The following is a 19,602-nucleotide window of genomic DNA, read 5'->3' as shown; positions in this document are numbered from 1 at the left end:
AAACCATACTGAAACTGTCTCAAATAATTAGGTGGCTGGAATATATGTGACTGAGGTTGTCAGCTTACAGTTATACATTACTGATATCAAGAAAAATGTAAGTTTGGGAACACCTGTAGTCTGTCCATGTACCTTCTTAAGTGAAGATTAGTAGCACATCAGGATTATAATTCAGACTTCAGATAATGTTCAGCATCGACTGATATATTCATTTTGGGTTCAAATCATTATCACCACCTCCACGAAGATGCCTTAAGATCAGTCTTACAGTGTTTCATGACCTGACATTATTGGCCAAGTCTCTGTGTCTTTCGAGTTTTTGTATACCTACAGAAGACTCCTGATCATCTGCATGTGGATTAAACAGAGGACTTTTATAAACACATATAAGATTTGTAACCACTGTCCAGTGAAATTGATAAAAGTTGTTTTCAACGTTTCATCCTTTATATGTTTCAGTCAAAACGACCATCTTCAGAAGGACATTATCAACACTTATGGAAACTACTGTTACATGTCATAGATATATATGTTATATCGTTTAACTAATATGTAGATGTACACTGATTTGTTAAAACATCTAAAATTATTACAAAACGTAAGGACAAGAAACCAAATTGGTTCTAGTTTAAAACAAATACTGAACATTATTTTGTAAGCAGACTAATTGTAATAATTTTTAGATGTTTTAACAAATCAATATACATCTTAATTAGTTAAAAGATATAACATATAGATGTATGACATGTAACAGTAATTTCCATACATGTTGATAATATCCTTCTGAAGATGGTCGTTTTGAGCGAAACGTAAAGGATGAAAAATTAAAAACAACTTTTATCAGTCACACTTGACAGTGGTTAAAAGCCTTACATACAATTACCAGTGTGAGAAACCAGGATGAACCAAGTTACTTTTATAACCCATTACAAATGTTTCAGTGATATATCAGTGGTGCTTTACAATGATTTGCAGTAGACTGTACACCTTCTGATTCTGTTGCTTGTATAATTTTACAGCTTTTCATACTGGCCTACAACTGAACAAGGGCTTCCTTCTTCCCTTGGAAGGATACAATATTGCTACTGCAATCAGGAAAGGCTAAATATAATTACGTCATGTCTGATTTAGCTTAGAGGCTGTTCATCTGGCTCAAGTCCTTCCTATAAGCAAGCAACTAATCACTAGAAATTGTACTTTTCAGCTTACAGGTGCCAACAGGTTACCTAAGGAAGCAGGAGAACCACTGTACTCATTTGAATGTGAAATGAACTCTGTGGCCTTCCTTCCAATACACATAGGCACTGTCGGCAGCTGCAAGCTGTGTCTTATTGAAAAATAGAGACGATATTCCAGACAGTAAGAAACAATAAAAACATAAGTCCACGCCAAAGTTCAGAGTTGGTGCCAGCATATTTCATGAAGAATTTGCAGTTTGGTTTTTGAGATGGCTGCCCTGAAAAAGAAAGAAAGAAAGAAAATGTAGTAATGCTCATGTTAAACTTGAAGATCTCACAAAAACCTCACATGGTGGTTTTCTTATTGAAAATGAAATTTCATATTCTGCATCAAAAATAGAAATTTTTACAAAAGCTTCACAGTACCAAGGAGGAAAGTCTTATTAATCAATCCATCATTAAAATGACACTTTATAGTGTACAGTCTACAAATTACAACAAGATAAGCGACATGCTCAGAGAAAAACAAATATTTACTTTGCAGCAGTATAATCACCGTATGACATTATCGACATTACTATATGGCTTCCCGTCTACTCAGCCTTTACGTTAAAGCTACAAATTACTGTTATTTGCAATGTCAAGATTAGACAAATTTTGAATTGAGTTCACCGGTTTCATCTAGTGATCTGTGTTCTCATGTCTAAGTCTGTCAGTTAATGAATACAATTTTTTTAATTAGAATTGGTTGTTCTTTAGAATGAATGGAGACAAAAAGCATACTCATGTCTGTTTACCGCCACTAAGGACCTCGTATGGAAACTGCATTTCTTTCTGCTTCTGCTGCAAGAGGCTACGCAGTCCAAGTGAGTGTCTGTTGAGCTCATCTGTTTCATCAACTGGAGAAAAAAAAAGAATTAATCTCCTTCAGATGGGGCACAGTCTGTTTGCCCTTAAACAACCTGTAATATCTACAGCTCCTCTCACTGATTATCCTAACAGCTGGCCAAATTTTAAGTTAGTCTGCTGCTTGAAGTAATCAATTCCTCCCAATTTCCAACCCATGGTCTGTGTCTATGTCTACTAGCCTAATGACAATTGGAACAAATATGCTGTGTGTTTTATGAGGAGGCTCTATATGACTTGCCACAAAGTTGCAGTATTCGCTTCTGTCCCAGGGCTGAAGCTACTGTGTATGTTTGTAGTCTGCAGAAAATGAATGCACCAAAAGTGTGGATGGATATCTATCTGCTATGTGGATTCGTGAACATTTAACGATAACTAAAATTTGCTTCCTTATGGAGCACCATTTAGAAATAGCATCAGATGGTTTCACAGTCTCATGTGCAGCATATCTGTCTGTAAAACTTCCTAAAAGTTATTCACTGCATGTTTCAACCTATAAGGTCATCATCAGGTGTTTTAAAATTATAAATTATAAATGAGGAAACTGCTGTGCTTCCATATTGTGGTTGTTGGTCATCACTATGCGGTCCCTTCTATGCGCATATATATACAAAGTGGCTGGTTGATTTGTCTGCTCTGTTATGCAGTGCAAGAGGAACACGCAGCATAACACAGCAGGCATAACAACCCGCCACTTCGTATATACATGCACATAGAAGGGACCGCATAGTGATGACCAACAACCACAATATGGAAGCACAGCAGTTTCCTCATTTATAATTTATAATTTTAAAACACCTGATGATGACCTTATAGGTTGAAACATGCAGTGAATAACTTTTAGGAAGTTTTACAGAAGGACATGCTGCATGTGAGACTGTGAAACAATTTGGTACTAAATGAAGTGCAGCAGGGTGCTACAATATACTAAAGTAAAGTAAAGGTATCCCTGTAACAGGCCATGGAGGCCCATTGGGTTGTGAGATGTTGAGGTTCCCACATTTTCTAGACAATCAGCTCACAGATGGCAGCAAGGTTGTCACCCCTACGCGCCAGCCGCCCTTTACCCCCAAGAATATTCGTGGTACTCATTTCTATTAGAGGCTGAGTCGACCCCAGGGCCATAGTGGAGCTGGAAGGATTAGGTCAATTGAAAAAAATCCAACGACTTCATCGGGACTTGAACCCATGACCTTCCGCCTTGCATTAGAAATAAGAGCCCATGACCAAATCTGGACTGATACTCACTCCTTCCTGTTCAGTTCTCTTCATTCGTTTCTCCACTTTATTTTTGCCAGGTCCTTCTCCATGAAATTCATGAGATACGTATCTGAAATGAGAAAGAGAGACAACATTAAAGTCACTGTATTTTACGATCTTACAGAATGTAGTCATGTTTCCAAGTAACATGTAAAATCCTTTCATCCTGAAGTTTCAGACACAAAAAAGGGTATGATCCATATATAGTTCAATCTGTTATTTTGTGAAATAATAAAAATATGTAACATTCCTTTTTCCAACGCAACTTACTCATACAGCTAATAACCAGAAATGGGCATGCGACAGCACATTAAAGTCGTGGAGATTGAAATGATTAACACAAAATATTTTAATAAAAGTACAATGGTACAGTAATAATTTCAAGGCATGTTTCTTCCTAATTCATGCAACCTATCTGCAAAATGAACCATTCTGCCACATTCTGTGCCTGCACAGCAAACTATATCAAGTACAAAGTATTTACACACTCAAATGTCACAATATGTTGGCTAGTTACAAACTGTCACACAGAGAATGAGAGAAAAGGAAGTCAAAACAACACGTATATATCAAAATGTTCTACTGAAAGCATCTGAGGTGGAAGACAATAATCTCACCCCCCATGATAGGGTAATCATGATAGTGCTAGTCAGCAGAGGGACCCTACAATTTAACATGGGCTCTAACCCATCGGGGGAGGGGTATCCTTTATATTCCTGAAGCTCGAACTCTGGTAGATATGAAGCATCATCTGAGAACAGAAAAATCTGTACAAAGATGCGAGTGGGGATTAAACTCAGAACCTTCTGAATGGGCATAACAGCTTACCCCAGGACCTTTTTCTTAAGGACCTAATTTAAGTGGCTCTATCATTGCTCCCAACTCAGTCACCATGTTAATATGGCTGATGGTAGACAACTAAAAGAACATGTGAGTGGCATGATGACAATACAGAGTTTCACATAAATCCATCAGTTGGTTCACACATTACCCTGAGGATGGCACAGGTGGATGATAAACACGGTAGTTCCATAATATCGCCTGTTTCCACTGAAAACTACTTCCTCCTTGGAATATTTTTCTTAAAATGGCAATTACTGTCGAAACTTTTTCTGCTCCAAAGAATGTACTACCATTTGACATAGTGTGACCTATCTTAAAAACAGATATGCTATTATCTGTGCTGACCTGAAAGCTTCCTTTGCAATCATCTATGTAGTCGAGTTTAACATTTGGTTTGTAGCCCTCCTTTTCTTTGAAGTCTGAGGTCAGACCACTGTAGCGCTCGTGATGCCCAAACTTTTCATCATCTCTGAAAAAGACAAAGCAATGCTGTATATTAAATTCCTTAATCAGTCTTGACCATCATGTACACCTCCCTAATACTCAAGTGGGTCAATCCCGAGAGACAAGACGAGACTTGCAATCCAGTTATAGAGGAGATTACAAAGTGTTCAAAGCTCAGATATTCTTTACCCTTCAGAATATCCTACTCTACTCCATAATCAAAGCAAGTGGCCGATCCTTGTGCCCATGACAACTCTCTTCCCTAAGGTCTGCTGCAGACAAGACTTGACAGCTACAGGACAACTTGGGTGACTCGGTCTGCAGCCACCTGCTCACACTAGTTCCTCACTTGTGAATTTTTATACCCTGAAGATGGAGGCAATACGTTCCTCCAAAACATCGGTTTACATAATATCTATACAGTGCCACATCCCAGAAGACGGCATTCTTCATGAGTGACACACTGAATATATACATTCAAAACTAAGTGCAGTCTGCTACAGAACAAGATTGCTTAAACCATATACATCCATAAATACTTTAAAAATGGTTTATCACTCTTATTTTAATTCTATTATAAATTATGGTTTACCCTTTTGGGGTAATTCAACCCAAAGTATAAAAATTTTTAGAATGCAAAAGAATATAATTAGAATTATATTGAAATGCAGAAGGAGTGATTCGTGCAGAAACTTATGTAGTGAATTAGAAATTGTGCCTCTGGCATCTCAGTACATATTATCTCTTATGCTCTTTGTGATAAAAAACAGAAACAAATTCATAGTAAATTCAGAGATTCATAGAATAAATACCAGACAGCAAAATAATCTCCATCAACCAACCTCTTGTAAATTTAAGTAAATATCAAAAGTGAGTTTACTGTTTAGGAACAAAGGTCTATAATAATCTACCACAACATATTAAGGATATATCGAGTGACACTAAGAGTTTTGAGGTACAATTAAAACAATTTTTACATTTATATTCTATTTATTCATTACAGGATTATTTCTGTTATAAATCTTTTTAAGATACGAGTAGCTGTCTTGCTTTACAATTAAAAGAAGACATGATTGTCAGTCTATGTTCTAGTTTTTAGTTACTTATTTTAGATATACACAATCTTTTATATCACTGTATACTAGTCTTTATTTCAATTTATTATACTATTAATGTATGTTATACAAAACTCATTAATGACAGTGTGTTTTAAATATGGATTTTTTAATTAATAGACTTGTATAAAACTGCACAAATTGTATAAGGTTTACCACTGCTCTTATTAATAAAATTAACTTATTTTATTATATTGTATGTTTATCAATATTGTATTATAAATGTGTATGCTACTGGATGACAACTGTAATTCTTAGTTGTGACTGCAACTAGGACGATCTCCACATCCGCACGAGAACGTACTCTTGACAGGATTTATGGCAGGTGAATAAATGAAATGAGAAAAGTGTTAAATTTCTCTTGGGTGGAGGGTTAGCCATTACAGTTCTTTCTACAGTGTAATGTACTGCAGGCACTACACCCTGACACCTAATATAACATGTCAACAGCATAACATTCATCTGTGGTGTAGTAAAAACCTGACCTCGAACTTTAGCCGGTATGGACTGGGAAGGCCATTGTCTCTACTGCCGAAGCTTAAATGATTCCGTTTAAAATAACAAAGCTTACTTACCTGCAAACTATTATTTGATGCTGTCTGCGTTTATTCATTTTATTCTTAACAGCAGAGAGATTTCTTTCATAGTTATATGTACCCTACACCTTCCCACTGAAACTCAAACCGGCCATATTTCGGGAACAAAATTCTACCAATCAAACGGCATCATTTCAATCATGTGAACCAACGGGTACATCCAACGTTATCATGATAACTTTTGGGTCAGGTCGGGAAAGTACTCTGTGCCCTGGGTTCCTTAAGGTATCACAGTACTCTCTAGGGACGAGGGATTAGCAAGGAAACTGGCAACCGCAATTAACGAGAACTGTTATCAGCCTGAGTTGAACACACGTTACTGAATAGAGCAGCGAAAATTGAGGTAACTGCTTTTCCGTTTCCTCAATTTGCGGTTTGCCAGTTTCCTTGGTGTGCCCTCGCCCTTATAGAGCAACAGACACTAGGAAACCACACGGCAACGCAATTGTGAGAAGACTGGTATGCTCAGTTGCCTGGAAGTTGAATTTCTCAGTCTTTCCTCGAGTTGCGTTGCCATTAGCTCAATTTACGCTGCTTCATTCTATAAGATGTGTTCAACTCGGGCTAATGAATTCTCGGAAATTGCGGTTGCATGTTTCCTTGGTGTGCCCTCGCCTTCAGTCTTCCGGGAGTTGCGTAGCTGTTCCCGTAATTTGCGTTACTCCAATTAATTCCATGTTCAATCAGTCTGACAATTCTCGGAAATTGCGGTTGCTAGTTTTCTTGGTATGCCCTTGGGCGATTTGACATCCAGGTTATGTTGATGCTGAAGTCAATGAATGATGTTCGAATTCATCGATCGCTAGTACCAAAGTGAAGTCAGTAACCATTACCATGGTACTGTAGGATTGCGTGGTTCCAGTGATGCAAAATTGATATGTCCCAAGTTTGTTTCTCTGCCCTCTGCGCAAACGTGTTTCATTTTCCAAAATATTACATTTCAAAGATTTTCATAGAATAGGCTATTCCTCTGCTTTCTATGAATATAATACTTTTTTCTTTCAATTTACCTGTCTTCCACTATGTCTTGCAACCTGTCCCTCACACATGTACTCCTCTGGTGGTCCAAATCTGTGGACCCCAGCAGTGGTCTGAGATGCCCTGTGCCGCTTCTAGGTGCTGGTTCTGTCTTAGTGAAACCTACATCTGTGTTTCCTTCAGATGTTATGTATCCCAAATTTCATGGAAGTCATTTCTTTCTAATGGGGCATTCATTCTAGTTTATGATTAGTATTATTTCCTGGGATGTGACAGCACACAGTCAAGTACATGTTCACTTACATTTTAGAGCACTGTAATGCCTCAATCTCCAGGACTGACAAGTGAGTCAAGCAAGCAAATGCACAAGCAGCAAAGAGAACAATTCTTCCATGTCAAGTGCTTCGTTTAGTTTTATTTGAAGCAAACATGAAAATCAAACTTTGCATTTGTAGCTGCCTGTAAGTGTCCTCCTTCATGGTCAAAGAGTAAGCCAAACACTATACCAACAAACAGAACATTCAAGAGCTTTCATGCTCTTCAACCCTGAAGATGGCGGCACTGCATTCCTCCATAATATCAGTACACTTCTACCACAATACACAGTCATATCCTTGGGATATTCTTCAAAATTAGTTTTTGGTTTAACACTTAGCTCAGTCATCTCATTCAAGCTATGTACCTCAAGCTTTAACAAGCACCTAATTTTCTGTCAGCTTACTGTCTTGGAGAGTGCTGACATGCATGTGAAAGGAGAAGTACATAACTAGAAAGAAGGAGCCATATAAAATTCTTTTTCTTGTGGAAAATAGGGTTATGGGAATAATATGATGACATGCATGTTAGTTTTAATGAATGAAAGAAGTTTCTTGAGGGGCTCACATTGCTCTTACCCTTAGGCTACACCACCTCCATCTGACAAAGCTGTCTTTAAGGAAAATGCCAGGCGTCACCCAGGCACCCAATCAAAAGCATCAGGCTGCCACCTTGGGTTTGGTCTATTTAATCAGACAACCCAAGAGTCAATTCTATATTTTGTCTGGTTTTAATATTTGAAAGTGTGCGGTCAGCTAACATTATAAAGGAACAAGACACGGTCAGGTCATATACTGGATGTGACAAAGGGAGAAATCTCAGCTATTGTATCCAGATCTGGCTGTTACCAACTGAAAAACCACAAAGTAAAACACAATTGATTCAAATGTCTGTACAATTTTCACAGCAATTCAAAACAGGAGTACATTTCACTACCCTTTTACACCAGTTATACAACAGCACTTTATTTCATAATACTGCAACAAGCTCACAAGCTTACATGCAAATTCTTTTCTGGCATTATGAAAATAAAGAGATGAATTACCATATTAGCAATAAGTTCTTTTGCAAATATGGCTGGATAAATTGCAATTATATAACTCCTATTGTATTAATTCCCTGACATAAATGTTTATATAGTTATTCATATAATTTCACTTCTCAGTCTTCACACATCCAAATATTAACATTAATCAAAAACTAAAAACTTCTGGTATTTCATTCATAGCACAAAGATGTTTATTGTGGTATATAATAATCCTATCCAATCTTCAACATAATGCGTCACACCTTTCTCTTCAATATTTGTGACAGCTAGTTGGTTGAGGCACTATGCTAAAAGCCAGAAGGCCAGGGGGTTTCATTCCTGATGAGGTTATTGGATTTTACAATTGGTCTAATCCTTCTAGCTGCAGTATGGCCCTAGGGTCGACTCAGCCTCTAACAGAAATGAGTACCAGGAATCTTCCTGGGGATAATGGGCAGTCGGTGCTTAAGGCTGACAACCTCACCACCATCTGTGTGCCAACTGTCTAGAAAATCTGGGAGCCTCAACATCTCAAAATTCTATGGGCCTCCATGGTCAGTTACAGGGAATGGCTTTACTTTTTTTACCTTTTCACAGTACGTAATTCACTTTAAATTTCTGATCAGGTAACAATAAGTCTGATTTATTTTTTACAAATTCAAAACTTAATAGGTTGATACCTTCCTTGAAAGCAGCATGTGCATAAGCCTCATATTGCTTGTATAAAGGCGATAAAATGATGAGTTAAACAGGAGTGAGTCACCATAATGAAGTATCATCAACTCTTACACTCTGCTGTCTCCAGTTCTCCCTCTTGGAAAGTTAAACCCACTAATTAAATGAACAGAACTGGAAATACATCACACTATTAGTTTCTGAATGCAGTGCTAAGAGGTTTAGTTGATACTTCATGTGAATGTTTATCTGTTTCTTTCCTTTAGGTTAATTTATTTTAGCAAATTATATCCCACCTGGTCAGTTTTCATTTGGTCTGTTTCAGTTTCAAATTTGGTAGACCCAGTCTCATACTGGACTGAACAGTAATTTTATCATGTCAATCTAATTCTAATAGAGTGAGCCCATTTCTGGTGCTTTCTTTACTTATTATACAGCATCCCTTTAGTACAATTCCAGTTTCATTTGCCTGGATTTTAAATTCCATAGATTCGGTCTCAAATTGGACTGGAACCCGGTTACTTAATGTCAGAGTTAATTCGAGAGGAGATCACCTGAAAGAGTTAGAAGCACAGGTCTCTTTCTACAGGAAAAAAAAAATGGTAGTTTCATGCTTGGTTTTAGTATCAAGTTTGAACTATAAATAGCATCAGCAGATCTGACACACTTCTGACAATTTTCTTGGTATGCACTGCCCAACAGTAATGCATACCAACTGAAGGAACCATTGATAAGAGGCATGTTATAACAACTGGATGTCATGACATTCCAGGAAGGCAATCATGATAAGAATACTGACACAGCAGTTCAACCTAGTGCATAAGAGTAATTCTGCCTAGGTACCCAATAGAATAGGAATCTCTTCATGCCTTCTACACCAGAAGATGCAAATTCAACCCATTTCCAAAACACTGTGGTTTCTATATTAAGATTTAGGATGACAGGCGAAGTCTAAAACAATAGCTTTACAAGTTATGTCACATCACTGTCAAATAACTTTTGTAGCATTTACTGTGTTTTCATTACATTCTATAAAATATCCATCTGACTAATATTATTAAGCTACTTGGATATAATTTAAATACATAAATAAGAACAGATAAATGTAACATGGGTATTATTTCACTTACATATGATGTACTTATTTTTTTTCCTTGTGGGTTTAGTTTATCACGCTGTCAGTATCTCAGACTATATACGAGTAGCAGTGCTTCCCAGAGTGGGGCAATGAGCAAATGATGTTGCATTCATCACCTCATCACCGATATAGTAAAAAAAATCACCACTGTCAGCAATAAATTATCGATGTTGCAACCCTGACTTTCCGAGGAAAAAGAGTTGGCAACACTAGTACAGCAGTCAACATAAATACTTGGGAGCATAAGTATGTGAAAGTTAGACCATAGCATCTGTCACTTCTGAAAAGTAAACATTTCCAATTTAACTTTGTGCAGTTTTTGTTGTAGAAAAGAGTTAAGTTTGTTTAATTTTCTTATGTATTGTCAATGTTTTTATGCTAGCAGGCATTTTTATATGTAACATTTTTACATGTTGTTAGTTTTCTGGTTACCCAAAAGTCACACTACCACCAATTTAAATAAAATGAACACTTTGCCACAACTGTATTAGGTTCATTTAACAGCTGAAAACATAAACATAATTTCTCATATTTCGTTGTTTCTTTCTCTCTGCTTGTGACAGTAGACTTTTAAAATTTGTTTGCAGTATATTTTCATTCCTCCAATAATAATATTTAAACATCAAACCCAATGTAACCTATAAATGCCAAAAGTATAACAGTACATCCATAAACAAGGATGGCTTTAAGATAAAGAGACATAGTAACAACCCATCTTACCCAGCTTCTCATCTGGTAAGATGGTTACATTTATCAACTGTTAGTGAAACATCATTTTTACCTAAATAAGAGATGGTTACCTACTAACAACACAGTATCAGCATTAAATAAAAATGCCATTTATTTATTATACCACATATGTGTTTGTAGTAGCATAAATACATGTTAAACACCATTAATTTCCTTGTATAATCCACACATGCATACAGTATACTTTATAAACCTATTTTCCTTTCAGTTGCTGCTAACCCCATGCATAAAATGAATAGTGCAAGCAAGAAAAATGTTCATCAATATTCACATGAGTATCTGAAGTTTTGTTTCATATCTGATCCTCAGGATGAATGGTCAGCATTCTGTCTACTGTGCCAACACTGCTTGACCAATGAATACAATGAGAAAAGGTCATCTCCAAGCACATTTGAAGGCAAAACATGGTGCTTATATAAACTATGATTTGAACCAATTTAAGTCTCTAAAGGAGAAGTCTGAGAAAAGATTAACAATAGAATCATTGTTCTCTGTATGAACTGCTACCCAAAATTGTACTCTTGCAGCTAGTCATGAAATTTCTCTGCTCATGGATAAAACGAGACAAAAAAATCTTACTACTGGGGAGGATTTAATCAAGCCAGCAACTTTTCTCAAAACAATTCTGAAGAAAGATGACTAAGATGTCAAAGGAATGCCACTGAGCAAAAACACTGTTAGCAAAATAATATATGAGGTGGCTAAAGATGTGGAAACACAACTTGTTGAAAAGTTGGTTGGTTTCCAATGGCTGAATTTGGGATCATTTAACCCATTTTGCTTCTTGCTTCCCAATAGAGAGCACTCAAGATCTTGTTCTGTTGCATACTGAATTCAGTTGAGCAGTTGAGATCAAGAAAATTCTCAATACACATGGATGAATCAACTGTAGGGAACAGTGAGGCTGTTTTGGTGGCCTATGTCATATATATTGACAATGGTGAATTTATGTTGCTCTGTGAAGCATTGCAAACCACCACTACTGCTACTGATATATATAATAAACACAAAAATTATTTAGATGAAACTCAAATATCAATGAAAAATAATACCTCTTGTGCTACAGAGAGTGCTCCTGTTGTGGCTTGTGCATTGTGTTATTCACAGAGAAAATTTAGTTTCCAAAAAACTTTCACCTGTTCTAAATTAGATATTGAATTCAGTTATAAACTATATCAACACTATCAAAGCTAATGCCAAATGCGAGTCTCTTCAAACAATTCTGTGAGGATACAAACGCTGAACATATGACTGTTGCTTCACACTGAGGTCAGATGGCTGTCATAGGGAACTGCCTGAGAAGATTCATGGAACTACTTGATATTCTTAGCGAGTTTTTGAATGACAAACCTGAAATGAAACTCCTACAAACAGCTGATGGTCAAGCATTTGTGAGTTATTTGACAGATATCTTTGAGAAACTGAATATGTTAAATATACAACTGCAAGGAACAAGTAAGAACCTTGTTGATGCAGAGGACAAGCCATTTGGCTTCACTGCATTTCTGCGGTTATGTCAGAAGAATGTTTCAGCCAAAAAATCTAACCAATTTTATTGGCTAAATTAGCGTGAGGTAACTGAAGCTGCTGTACATGTTATTGCTGATCATGGTCTGATCTGCCTGGAGGGACTCAGCAAAATCAAGAGAAACCTGCCACAATAACTGGTGTCCTGGCTGGAATTTTACCAGAGCAGATTATGAATACAAGTCTACAGCATTACTGCTACATGAACCTGCTCAGCTGAATATTTCCTTCTGCTGTCTGGGTACTGATTTATTTATGATGGTGCCTGCAGCTTAGATTATATAGTGATGGTTGGTTGATTGGTTAACTGGATAATGAAGTGGAAAGAATGTGGAAGAAAGCAGACACTGACTAATTTGAAGTACTATACTGCAATTTGTCTAAAGGGACTGAGGAAAACCACAAAAACCTCAGTAAGAGCACTTTCTATGTTAAGACTGCAGATACTGAAGTCAGTTCCACACATGCAAGGTCATATTTTTACTTTTGTGCACTAACATTACTTTTCAATAAAAAAAGTTTGTAAATAAAAAAAATTTCGCTCCATGCTGTTTTACATATATGGCGTAATCAGCTACGCACCCAGCCCACACTGACACTTGTAGTCCTGAAGGTTGAAACGCAGGTTTACGGCTAGGCAGTAAGACAGTATGACACTAGTGTGCTGTGTCTGGGCATGAAAAAGCAAATATTTGTGCTTCTTTCCTCCTTCAATCAGAAGAATGGCATTTGAGCGCTTATACACTCTTATGTGCAAACTGCAACAAAGCGTAAGCATTATAATGGTCAAACCAAAGTGCTTGAACCCAGCGCTGGTACCTACAGAATCCATGTCACATGCATTTGTAGGACGTAACTGATACCATGTGACATGCTAACTCTGTCAACACGATTTAGAAGCTCAGTTATACTGGGGTACCAAAATCTGGGTCTCCAAAACTGTCCACAACAACTCTATCTGCAATTTTCCTGTGTTCAGTACTGGAATGAGTAGGACTATTTCCAACAGCTAGAACAGAAGCCTCAGCGACATTTCTTAAGCTTCCATCTCGTAGTTTTGAACTGCTCACCTTGCGATGTGCTACCATCTGTTCTTCATCAAAACTACTACTTGTACTACTACCCTCATTAACATTTTGAACCATCCTGTGTGCTTTGCCACTTCGGCGACCTTTATCAGACAATTTCAGTACATAATTGGATGTTGTGTTAACACCTTTCCTTCCGACTTTGTGGCAATTAGGTGATGGCTGTGAAGACCCATCACCAGCAGCTGATGAGGAATCAACGGACACAAGTTCTGACATAACCAATTCTCTGTTCTTGTATTCTTGCTTGAGAGATTTTGTTGGAGACTTACTTGCAAAATCAGAACTCTTACCTTTTTGACCTTTCATTACTTCACTGCCGTTATTCATAGTTTTAAGAGCCACAGCACCTTCAGATGACTTTACTGGAGATTTATCACTTGTACCTACAGTCTCACCACTGTCTTGTTTAAATTTGACATCGTCCACTACTTCTAAACTTCTGTGTTCAAGAGATATGGAAGAGGCAGAATTTGATTTGCCAAAAACCTGCTGTAAAGTTGAAATACCAATATGTGCATTGATATCACTTTCAAAATTGTTCCCATTAAAGGCTAGATCCCTATTACCAGTGCTATTGTTATTTGGTGTTGATGGAACAGATATGCTTTTCTGATCTGTTTCACAGTAACTACTCGACTCCTTCACTGGGCTCTTCCCTAAAGACTCTTCACTATTGGAGGATCTTCCCATGTGGCTGCCATCTGTAGAAATCTGCATTGGGGAGTATGGAGACAAATCTGTGTTGATGTTGGAGCAATTAACATCAGAGTGACAGCTGAGTGGGTTAGTGCAATTGGTGGAGTGTTGAACAGATGCAGCACCAAGAGATGAGCTGTGACAATCTGCAGGCTTGTTTGTTGCTGTTGTAGATGTGGGACTACTGGGTGAACTGCAATCAGATGCAATCCTAGAAGGGGACCAAGAATTACTAAATGGACGTAGCATGAAACAGAATGACAACACAAGACAAGAACAAGAAGTTATTAACATCTCTTACTAATACTAGTACTCATAATGTTATATTATAGCGTCCTGTTGCACTGATTTTCATCCATTATATGTATACAGTGGCCGTCCTGTAGTGCACATAATTTCACCTGTCACTTCACAACATGTTTCGGCAACACAGTGCCATCATCAGGTGTCCCAACTACGTCAATCTATTGCATTGCTTGCCCTCATATGTTTTCACAAACCATTTAAAAAGTATTAAAAAGTCCGTATTTGTCAACTATGATAAATTTACACTCGCTAAAACTTGTTAAGATAATTCATCTTATTTGTCTTCATTAAAAATTGTACGTGGTTCGTTCATTACAGGGTCGTTTTTCTTATTTTCTGTGTAAACCGCATCTTATGATGTGTTACATAACACTCGCAGCTAAGAAGGGAACACATATCACAAGACGTGGTTTACACAGAAAATAAGAAAAATGACCCTGTAGTGAACGAACCACATACAAGTTATAATTAAGACAAATAAGATGAATTATCTTAACAAGTTATAGCGAGTGTAAATTTATCATAGTTGACAAATACAGACTTTTAGTATACTTTTTAAATGGTTTGTGAAAACATATGAGGGCAAGCAATGCAATAAATTGACGTAGTTGGGACACCTGATGATGGCATGTGTTGCCGAAACATGTTGTGAAGTGACAGGTGAAATTGTGTGCACTACAGGACGGCCATTGTATACATATAATGGATAATACTAGTACCATTACAATATAATGCATGCATAGACTGAGGGTGTTTGAGAACAGGGTGTTGAGAATATTTGGACCGAAGAGAGATGAAGTGACAGGAGGTTGGAGAAAACTGCATAATGAGGAGCTTCATAACTTGTACTCTTCTCCAAGTATAATTAGTATGATCAAGTCAAGGAGGATGAGGTGGGCAAGTCATGTAGCACGAATGGGGGAGACGAGGAATGCATATAGAATATTGGTGGAAAAGCCAGAAGGAAAGAGACCACAGGGAAGACCAAGGTGTAGGTGGGTGGACAATATTAGAATGGATCTTAGAGAGATAGGATGGGATGGTATGGATTCGATAGATCTGGCTCAGGATAGGGACCAGTGGAGGGCTCTTGTGAACACGGTGATGAACCTTCGGGTTCCATAAAATGCTGGGAAATTCTTGAGTAGCTGCAGAATTGGCAGCTCCTCCAGAAGGGCTCAGCTCCATGAGTAGGCAAGCAATGCCCTAAGCAGTAAAAGCAGCATTACAGACTAAGGTACTACAGTTCTGATAATCATAAATTCCTTGCATTGAGTGCTGGATTGAGATCAACGTGGACTACTCGGGGCCACCCCACACATCAAAAGTGATAACTGATTACAGAATATTGATGGAATGAAAACTAAAAAGATAAAACCAACTTCCTCAGAGAAAAAACCTGCATAAGAGATGCAGTTCCCATTGTTTTGAGCACTAGAAGAGACAACATCTGTATCACCTCCATCTTCAGGGTATAAGACATCCATGAGTGAGGAACCCTGAAGATGGAGACAATATGTTCCTCCAAAACATCATATCCCAGAAGATGGAATTCTTCATAGTCACCATTGTGAAAACCTCAAATCTTATGAAACCAAATGTCATTTCACAACCAATATTATGGTCTGTTAACTTTATTTTCAGTATAACAGCAATAAGAAATTATATCAAAATTTGATAATATATTTAACACCTACCTGTTGGGTGATTCTGGAGTTCGGGGAGCAGTTGGAGTGGACAGTAAGGCACGGTTGTTACCATTTTGTTGGCTGTTGCTGTAACCATTCTGTAACGGGTGTAAGTTGACCATGGTGTTTCCATCCAGCACCTCATCATCAAAGAACCGGTATCTGCAAACAGATGTACTTGCTTTTCATATTTGCATTCAAGAAAGCTAGTTACTTTTCAAAAACAATAATTGCGAGTTTCTTTCTCTCAACAAAAATAGAGCCTCCTTGGTTGCTCTTCCTTCCACCCAAGAAAGACTGAACAAGACCACATGAAACACTAATCTGCCATTGTGTGTCATCTGTGAAGGTCAATGCATATGCAAAAACACAGACTCTGTAACTAATACTTTTCCTCAGTGAGATCTGAGGCAATGACTATGGACATAACTGTATTCTGGGGTGTGATTTCTTGAAAAAGCTAAATAGTTCCATTCAGTGTGAGTGGTTAAGATTTTCTTATTTCAATTATTCACGTGAATAACTGAAATAAGAAAATCTTAACCAGTCACACTGATAATGATATTAGTGTGACAGACCAGAATGAAACAAATCAAATTCGTGTGATTTCTTGTTATCTGGTAGAATGTTACAAATGTTTTGGAGGAAAAAGTGGTAATGTCCTGTCAGACATACAAGCTCTCACATCTCAGAACACAGTAGTCTTCATAATAAAGTGGAACCACCATTTAATATTCCTCTGCATGAGGTTTTACCTCACTTGAGGTTCAAGTGAAAGTGTTCATATTTATCAGAACAAGAGAATAGGCCATCATCAAACCAAGTAAAGATGTGGGATACATATGGCTCCCTCTAATCTGAGATAAAGGCACCGGTAACATTACCGAGTTTTACCAATGACCATTCCTAGGCTGCCTAAGTCATAGCGGTTAGTGCCCAAGTCTGATCTGTTAATAGTACAAAATAAAAATGTAATAATAAATCTATCAGCATAATGGCAACTGAGATAAGTCTCCACACAATGGACCTAGACAGAGGTGAGAAATCTACATCACATTATGCTTGCTGACTCTTCGTCAAAATCATGTCCCTTGCAATGTCATTACAGTTATGGTATCATGAATTGTGAATAAGCTCAGTGTTTGCTATTCTGTTATTATGCATGGGGAGGTACTTCAGAGTCCACCTTTACGCCCGCCCACAACCAACCAAAGTTTGTAATGTACCTCTACATAGCACCACTGCTTCATGCACCTTGTTATGCCAATAAAAGCTTAGTGCTTTAATGTGAATGGAGATATATTTTCTGAACTTTTCAAAATCACAGTGTGCGTATTTAGTGAACCTGCAATTCCACTGTCCTTCATAGGGGTTGAAACATGTGAGTGGATCACAATGAAGTAAATAGAGGGTTGAACAAATACAATGTTCACATAGTGGGGGGTGGAGCCCGGCTGGGTCCACTCGGCATGTCGGCCACTGGTTGGCCTATTGTACCTGTCTCAGGTGATTATGATGATTTGGCGGAATAAAGACTGGCAGGGTAAACCAAAGTACTGGGAAATAATCTGCCCCAGCACCACTTTGTCTATCACAAATCCCACTTGACCAGACCCGGGCTGCCGCGGTGGAAAGCCAGCAACTAACCGCTTAAGCTATGGTGCGGATAATACAATGTTGATTATCATAACAATTTTCTGTAGAAATCTCAGTGAGTTTGTATGCCAGTTTGAAACATATTCAAGAGAGGACATAAACCATCACCTATCCTCCCTGCAGGCTACATCTTACCTAAAGCCATACATGTCTTCTCCAAGTGAATTCTCCTCATCGCTGTCCTCTGCTGCAATGTACTGCACTTCCAAGCACATGTCACCCAACTGCGACTGCAAGATATCCACAGCTTCTTGATGAGAGGCCTGCATGAACATCAGGGCTCTGTATTCATAATTTGGAGACATTTTGGAAGGTGTTCTAATTTAATTAAAACTTTGAAAAGTACTGTCTTCTGGGATATGAATGCTGTGTAGTCTGGTAGAAGTTTACTGACTTTTGTAGGTATGTTAGTAAAATTCTATGAGACTACATGGCGCCATATCCCAGAAGACAGTGTGTTTCTTAGTCACCACAGAGAGAACCTCAGATCAAGTATAAATTGCATACAGTTGTTACTTCCTGTATACACTGAGGGATGCTAACAACTGACCTACAGGCCAGCAGCAACCAAATACAGTTACAATCATGTGTAAACCATTAACATAATTTGATCATATCTCTATTTTAATTTCATCCTATCACCATCTTCTTTTCCAAATGTTTTAAACAAAATGTTCTCATTTTCTTCATTGTTTCTGTTCATACATTCAGTTTTTATCATAAGCACCTCATTACCAAAATACATCAAGCTCACTCCATAACTTAGATTCAGAATATGCGTGTTCTTTTAGGTTCTCCAATGGACTCAATTTGACACAGAAATTGCTTCCTGCTGTTAAATTCAATCAGACAACCCCACAATTTCGAAAAAATTAAGTGAGATTTACTATGGTAGTTTGTCATGTGTTCAAATAATTGGAACAATGGTCAAATCTGAGGATCTCACAGCAGTGACTATGAATATTACTGTGTTCTAGGGTGTGACAGGGTAGAAGATAATCTCTTCTTGTGCCATGAAGAAGGAAGGTGCAGGTTCCTGTGATACTACTAGACTATGTGGCATCACTTCCCAGAAGGCAGCGATCTTCAGGTCCTCATCCTCTGTGACCTGCTGCACACAGATGACTTAGCGATTCATCGGGAGACACTAAGGAAAGCAACACACAAAGCAAGTCCAACCCAGAACTACACTTCAATGTCTAGCCTTAAAAATACAGGGTGATTCTAAATTACTATCGGTGTTTCCATGGCCTATAATTTTCAAACCGAAAATAACAAAATAAAACTGCTGATGGAATGTCAAAGTGTAATTCAAGAAGTTTTATTTTATGGATAATAAAACTTTTTGAGTTACATTTTTATATTCCACAAGCAGTTTTATTTTGTTATTTTTCGTTTGAAAATTATAGGCCA

At 37.7% G+C, this 19,602-nt stretch overlaps 2 protein-coding genes across 3 annotated transcripts in view; both read right to left on the bottom strand.

The window, feature by feature from the left end:
- Positions 1-661: 661 nt before the first annotated feature.
- LOC111863014 (U4/U6.U5 tri-snRNP-associated protein 1-like) lies at positions 662-6,463 on the bottom strand. Its single transcript, XM_023848947.2, has 5 exons — positions 6,322-6,463; positions 4,533-4,656; positions 3,333-3,414; positions 1,962-2,077; positions 662-1,456 (listed from the first exon to the last, which is right to left on the bottom strand). The coding sequence occupies exons 2-5, from the start codon at positions 4,553-4,555 to the stop codon at positions 1,396-1,398; spliced, it is 282 nt and encodes a 93-aa protein (XP_023704715.1). The 5' UTR covers positions 4,556-4,656; positions 6,322-6,463; the 3' UTR covers positions 662-1,395.
- A 2,785-nt stretch (positions 6,464-9,248) lies between these two features.
- Positions 9,249-19,602, bottom strand: part of LOC111862965 (Golgi-associated PDZ and coiled-coil motif-containing protein) — a 48,496-nt gene continuing 38,142 nt past the window's right edge. The window contains exons 7-9 of one of the 2 annotated variants that reach the window (XM_023848856.2): positions 18,325-18,452; positions 16,543-16,695; positions 9,249-14,750 (exon numbers count right to left, since the gene is read on the bottom strand). In XM_023848856.2, the coding sequence (XP_023704624.1) occupies positions 13,658-14,750; positions 16,543-16,695; positions 18,325-18,452 (1,374 nt within the window). In that variant the 3' untranslated portion in view covers positions 9,249-13,657. The remainder of the gene's footprint in view (positions 14,751-16,542; positions 16,696-18,324; positions 18,453-19,602) is intronic. The other variant, XM_023848857.2, reaches the window with a different exon arrangement.

Source organism: Cryptotermes secundus, unplaced genomic scaffold (assembly GCF_002891405.2).
Source record: "Cryptotermes secundus unplaced genomic scaffold, Csec_1.0 scaffold1016, whole genome shotgun sequence".
NCBI classification, from domain to species: domain Eukaryota; kingdom Metazoa; phylum Arthropoda; class Insecta; order Blattodea; family Kalotermitidae; genus Cryptotermes; species Cryptotermes secundus.
Note: the sequence above shows the minus strand (reverse complement) of the source record. Positions and strands in the feature narration are given on the sequence as shown.